At 49.0% G+C, this 6,661-nt stretch overlaps 1 protein-coding gene across 1 annotated transcript; it reads left to right on the plus strand.

Moving 5' to 3' along the window:
• Positions 1-3,172: 3,172 nt before the first annotated feature.
• On the plus strand, positions 3,173-5,962 carry LOC119318070 (WAT1-related protein At1g44800-like). The gene is made up of 4 exons (XM_037592581.1): positions 3,173-3,525; positions 4,509-4,577; positions 4,676-5,359; positions 5,457-5,962. Exons 1-4 carry the CDS (start codon positions 3,332-3,334, stop codon positions 5,674-5,676), a joined length of 1,167 nt encoding a protein of 388 aa, XP_037448478.1. The 5' UTR covers positions 3,173-3,331; the 3' UTR covers positions 5,677-5,962.
• The last annotated feature ends 699 nt before the right edge of the window (positions 5,963-6,661 follow it).

Here is a 6,661-nt window from a genome sequence, read left to right on the forward strand (position 1 = left end):
CTAGTGAGTCCGCACGGCTAGCTCTGTGATGGGCAGCGTGGCAATAGTGGCGGCATCTCCTCTTGGCTATGTGGGTAGCAAGGCGAGGGTTGGTGGGTGTCTCGTGTGTCATAGTGTCTTCGGCAGTGGTGATCTCCTGGTTCGGATCTGGAGGCTTGGCATGCCCCCCCCCCAATGGGGTGGGTCAACAACCCTGAGTCGGCAGGTGGATATTGTGTGGGTTTGAGCGAAAGCTATGCACTTTGGCACCATCAGCTCCAGCACCTATGGGTGTCGCTTCCCTCTGGGGGGCGTGCTATGGGTTCCCTCACAGTGTCGGGGTTCCGAGGTGAAAACATTAGTCCGTCTTCCGGGCTGGACGACAGTGTCATCACCGTCTGGATGGCATCGTCACGGAACCTCGGTCCCTCGGTTGTAGATGGCCTATGCCGTCGGGTTTGCCTCTTCCTTGGCGCACATCCTCGTCTCTGGAGGTGGATGGATCCGTTGATCTCCTAAAATTGAAAATAAAAAAAATAAAAAATTCAAAAAAAATCATAAAATTCCTTTAGTCCCGGTTGGTGCTACCAACCGGGACTAAAGGTGGAGCTCCACATGGCCGCGCCCTTTAGTCCCGGTTCGTGTAAGAACCGGGACTAAAGGGGAGAGGCATTAGTACCGACCCTTTAGTCCCGGTTCGAAAACCGGGACTAAAGGGGCCTTACCAACCGGGACAAAAGCCTCTTTTTCTACTAGTGAGTCCGCACGGCTAGCTCTGCGATGGGCAGCGTGGCAATAGTGGCGGCATCTCCTCTTGGCTATGTGGGTAGCAAGGCGAGGGTTGGTGGGTGTCTCGTGTATCATAGTGTCTTCGGCAGTGGTGATCTCCTGGTTCGGATCTGGAGGCTTGGCATGCCCCCCCCCAATGGGGTGGGTCAACAACCCTGAGTCGGCAGGTGGATATTGTGTGGGTTTGAGCGAAAGCTATGCACTTTGGCACCATCAGCTCCAGCACCTATGGGTGTCGCTTCCCTCTGGGGGGCGTGCTATGGGTTCCCTCACAGTGTCGGGGTTCCGAGGTGAAAACATTAGTCCGTCTTCCGGGCTGGACGACGGTGTCATCACCGTCTGGATGGCATCGTCACGGAACCTCGGTCCCTCGGTTGTAGATGGCCTATGCCGTCGGGTTTGCCTCTTCCTTGGCGCACATCCTCGTCTCTGGAGGTGGATGGATCCGTTGATCTCCTATCTTATAGATGTATTCCCGTGATGTCTGTCTTTGGTCCTTGCTGTCTCCTAGCAGGAGTGCCGCTCCAATGTCCGGAGCAAGAGTGCGGCCTCTACGATGAGACAACCCCTTTCGGGGATGGCTCTGTGTGTTCGAGTCATCGGTGTACATTGGTTTCTCATGACGGCTCGGCTTAGGCCCTCTTCTGTAGTCTTGGGTGTGTTGTTTGTTAGGGATGGCCTCTATTATCTTTATTGCTCATTGTTGGGTTTGTAGCACTTGTGCCATCTGCACGGTGCCATTTTATTTTTCTTTGGACATGCCTGTTTGAGGGTTTTCTGACCATGGTGTATCAGTTCAGCTATTTGTGCTTTATCTATAAAGGGGGGCGAAAGACTGTTTCAAGAGATTGAGAAAATCGCTACAAACACATCGTAGTTAATGAATACACCATACCACTCAAAGAATAGAGCCCAAAAAACTGGAATAAATCTAGAAAAATGTGAGTGCCTATGCCAAGTCTAAGACTTTAACCCGGGTGAGCGAATTCCATCACAAGGATATCAAGGTTCTTTTGGCAGGGTGTTAGGCATAAGCAGGAGTGTCATATCGTTATGTAACATTTGTAACCAGCTTGTGCCCTCGAAGACCTCGGGAATATGTCACTCCTTTGGGCCTTCAAGCCACCCGGATGATTTAGTGGGAGGCCCTCCTTCGAGAAATTGAAGTGATTACTCCTACCACGGCACCAGGTCCTCACGGCACCTTGAACCTTTGGGCAAGTTCTCGACAAAATCTCTCTACCATGCCATCGCCACTAGTCCTGGTTCCTCCGAGTTTTAAGAGCTTTGGTCGGTTTGGTTACCCCTGAAGATACATATCTTCATGTGTGTAGTAGTTGTTGAGGGGTCGTATACCTTCTAGTGACCAAGTCCTGAAGCGCAGTGAGATGGATTGTGCCCTCTGTGTAACATCGACGATGATATCAACCACATGTTCTCATGTATGCGTTATGCTCAATTCTATTGGAGCTGCTTACGAAAAGTCGTGAGGCACAGTTGGTGCTCCCACTAACTTTCCTAATTTCTACGAGATCATGGCGGCCAGCTCGGGCTATGACCGTCGCCTATAGTGGATGCGCTTCATGGTGCTCTCTTCGACGCTATTGACAATTCACAATAAACTTGTTATAGAGCGGATCCATCTACGACTTGCCACGGATGCCATTTTCAAACTATGTGGTATCTTGCAGCAGTGGAAGATCTTGAACAAGAGGTAGGCTCGGCATGCCATCGCCGAGGATTCCACACCTTGGAACAGTTGTAAAAGTCGGCCTGAATAAGTTTTATTAATGTAAGATATCATGCCTTTGTTAGCAGAAAAAAAACATGATATTGGTCCTTTTTGGAAGAATCTCTTGATTCGCAATGCGGCATTTAGGGCCAAGAGAAGAGCAGTCACTTGAGTAGCCTAGTATTGATGCTACATCTTATCAGCTGATTGACAGTACTCTGATCCTGACAGCACTAGCTAGCTCTAGCTAGCGGGGCAAAGTGAAAAGGCCAATGTATTAACACAAATTCCCTGTCGCGAGTATAGCATTCATTCTCCTCGGGTGGCTGGAAAGTTATCCAAACCCAGCGCCATTTACGTGCTCCCTACATTTTCCAAAGGAAAAAAATACAAATTGATGGGATGAGAGAGACAGAGAGACAGAGAGAGAGAGAGAGAGAGAGAGAGAGAGAGAGAGAGAGAGATTTGCTCTCCTTTGCGAGGAAGTGGAATATTAAACTGGGAATGGAACATGTAGCTAAGCTAGCACTGGGACACACGGACATGGTAGCTGAGGCAGCCGCATCCATGACGCGGATCCACCCATGGGCTACAGTGCTCCACTTTGCATCCAGCTCCTGAACCTACGTGCACAGTGTCGATGGAGCGCGTCTATATAAGGGAGGCGGGTCGCGGTGTTAGCTCATCGCCTCATCGACTGCAGCCATTGCTTGCCAGAGGGAGAGAGAGTGAGAGTGAGAGTGAAGACTTGATTTTTAAGTGAGAAGGAAGCAAAGCTAGCTACCCAGGGAGAGAGAGAGAGAGAGAGAGAGAGAGAGAGAGAGAGAAAGGATGGGTATGGGGTGGAAAGTTCTGAGCGATGTGAAGCCGTACCTGGCGATGGTGCTGCTGCAGGTGGGGTTCGCCGGCATGTACATCATCGCCGTGGCGTCCCTCAAGGCCGGGATGAGCCACTTCGTCCTCGTCGTCTACCGGAACCTCGTCGCCACCGCCGTCATGGCGCCCTTCGCCCTCTACTTCGAGAGGTAACTGGCTAGTAGTTCCATCCATGCATGGACCTCTCTCTCTCTCTCTCTTTCTCTCTCTCTCTCACACACACACAGACATGCACCACTCTTTTGTTCGTACGAGGATCATGGGTTCGCTGGCATGCACATGCATCACGCGGATGGGTGCATGCATGTCACCGTTGGCCTATTTTTCCTACGACAAACATCCGGTAAAGGATCAAGATCAACGATTGGAGCGATTTGGCGAAGTCATCACACGTACAATAGGACATGTAATAATGATCTTAATTAGCTAGCTATGATTCTGACAGATGTTCCCATGAATGTACTCTAGCATTCACTTTTAGTTAGTTCGAAAAACTTTCGAGGTGGCCACGTAAAGGAAGATCAGGAAAATTAACAAAGCCAACTTGCCAAACGTGCACCACCACGATCGAGCAAACACAAACGTACAATTCGTTCGGCTCATTCTCATTTTTGTCTCATTTAGATGGTGCAAGCTGCACAACCAGCACTCGTGGATCCTAATCCAGAAAAGTAGCATACCTGCATCTTGATTTATTCTATTTGGTATCGCCATGAGCCCATGATAGCCATCTTTCCCGCCTTTTCCTTGTCACGCCTTAAATGAGATGTACGTACCTCTCATCATGGAAACGCACTTGGAGGACCTCCACTAGGTAGTGTGCCCTGATTGGTCACTGGTGGAGGGGCTACCATGCATGGAGCCCACATGTCAGCTGGAAGCATGCACCGTTGATTCATACTCCATCTGTGCTGGAAAAGAATGCCTACAGATTTTGATGAATAAGATATACTAGCCTTTTTATAAACTTGGTCGAACTTTTCATCATCTGACTTAAGAGAAAACTTGTACGTAAACTTTCTTTCCAAGCACTCGGGAGTACAATTTTGTGGCAGTGTTCATTTTCACGTAGCTAGCTAGATCATGATTAATGGAAGATCACTAGCTTACTGTATATTTGCTCTATCGTCAGGTGCAAGGGACTGAGGCCAAAGATGACAATCACCATCTTCCTCAAGATCATGGGTCTCGCATTCCTCGAGTACGTCGATTAATTATTTGACCGTCCGTTCATGGCGATCAAGCACATAACTCTTTCTTGATTTCAAACTGATATTCTGTGTTGCATGGGTTTCTCAGGCCTGTGATTGACCAGAACCTGTACTTCATGGGGGCGAAGCTCACCTCGGCGGGATTCGCGACGGCGCTCGTCAACATCCTCCCGGCCGTCACCTTTGTGCTGGCCCTCCTCCTGCGCATGGAGAAGGTGCGGCTGCGGAGCCTGCACAGCCAGGCCAAGATCGCCGGCACGGTCCTCACGGTGGCCGGCGCCGTGCTGATGGTCCTGTATCACGGCCCCATCGTGCAGTTCCCGTGGACCAAGGGCCAGCACCACGCCACCGCCAGTGGCCAGGGCGTCGGCAGCGCGGCCGACGCGCGGGACTGGCTGAACGGGACTATCATGGTCATCATCGCCTGCGTGGCCTGGGCGTGCTTCTTCATCCTCCAGTCCAACACCCTCAAGAGCTACCCGGCGGAACTGTCGCTCACCGTGCTCATCTGCGGCATGGGATCCCTCATGAGCGGCGGCATCGCCCTCGTCGCCGAGCGCGCCAACACTCAGGCCTGGGTTATCGGCTTCGACATGCGCCTCTTCACCGCCGTCTACGCCGGCATCGTGTGCTCCGGCGTGGCGTACTACGTGCAGGGCATCGTGTCGAGTCAAAGGGGCCCGGTGTTCGTCACGGCATTCAACCCGCTCTGCATGATCATAACCGCCGTCATGGGCTCCATCATTCTCAAGGAGGAGATCAATCTCGGAAGGTACATAATTTTGTGCTGCCACCACATCAAGATAGATGTGGATGTATAATACATTAGTGCAACAATACTAATGATCTCATTTCATTGTTGCTTTCAGTGTTATTGGTGCAGCCATCATCGTTGGAGGCCTCTACTTTCTCATCTGGGGCAAGAGCAAGGACGAGATCAGCAAAGCCGGCGGCAGCAGCAAGGGCGCCGGCGAGCTGCCCTTAACCTCAGTGACCAACGGCCACGGCAGCGGCAAGCAAGAGCTCGGCAACGGCAACGGCGGCCATGTCTTCGTCGTGGAGACGCCGGCAGCCAATGGCCACTACTAGTCTAAGGGATCGATCGGAGTAGCTATACTCCAATACATACGATCATCGATCCGCCTGTCTATATTTTTCCTGGTATAATGCATATATGGTCCATCGATCATGTATGGAGGCGAATTTTTCCTACATTTTCTTCTTCTCGTCAGCTTCTCGCTAGCTACGATCCAATCATGTCATGTGAGAGTGAAAGAAGATCAGCGAGTGGTGGCCGTAGCAAGTGTAACGGATGAGACCAGTGATGTACGTGTCCGGATCGCTTGCTTAATTTAATCACACCTGCTTTGCTTAACTGGTGCTTCAACTGATTAACTATCTTTAGTTGTGACTAGCTAGTTTATTATTCTCATTATTGATGAAAAGAGTCCAAATGTGCTTTAGCCTTTGAGAGAAGGACGTCATGGCACGCAGCACACTTCACATTTCCAGAAAAGTAATTCCTGGATCTACTCCCTCCATTTTTATTTACTCCACATATTAAGATTGTCTAAAGTCAATTTTTATATACTTTCAACAAGTTTTTAGTAAAATATATTAACATATACACAACCAAATAGTATATATCATTGGATTCATCATTGCATATATTTTCACATCATATAAATTTCTTATTGTAAATGTTCGTATTGTTTTCTACTCTCTCCGTTCCTAAATATAAGTTATAAAGTTTGACTTCAGTCAAAGCTAATATGCGGAGTAAATAAAACCGGAGGGAGTACCATCCATCGTTATTTTGAGATTTTTCTGTTTCATAATTTTTGTCTTGTTTCAGAGTGTTACATTAGTTTTCTTTTCTTGTTTCAACATGTATCAAAATGTTTCATTGTGTAATAGTAATCCAGTCCGAAACAAGTGTGCTCTCTTATTTGTTGGTACATGGAGACCTTAAAATACAATTTTGGAGCAAGAAAAAATGTCACGAAACATGACAAATTTTACCCACAAACAAAACATGAATCTCAAAGCAGCGGTGCACAGAGGATCCTTAAAC

Source organism: Triticum dicoccoides, chromosome 6A, assembly GCF_002162155.2.
Source record: "Triticum dicoccoides isolate Atlit2015 ecotype Zavitan chromosome 6A, WEW_v2.0, whole genome shotgun sequence".
NCBI lineage: Eukaryota > Viridiplantae > Streptophyta > Magnoliopsida > Poales > Poaceae > Triticum > Triticum dicoccoides.

Coding starts and splice junctions, on each gene's coding strand:
- LOC119318070 (XM_037592581.1), top strand. CDS start 3,332: ATGGGTATGGGGTGGAAAGTTCTGAGCGATGTGAAGCCGTACCTGGCG. Junction 3,526..4,508: donor TTCGCCCTCTACTTCGAGAG/GTAACTGGCTAG, acceptor CTCTATCGTCAG/GTGCAAGGGACTGAGGCCAA. Junction 5,360..5,456: donor GAGGAGATCAATCTCGGAAG/GTACATAATTTT, acceptor TGTTGCTTTCAG/TGTTATTGGTGCAGCCATCA.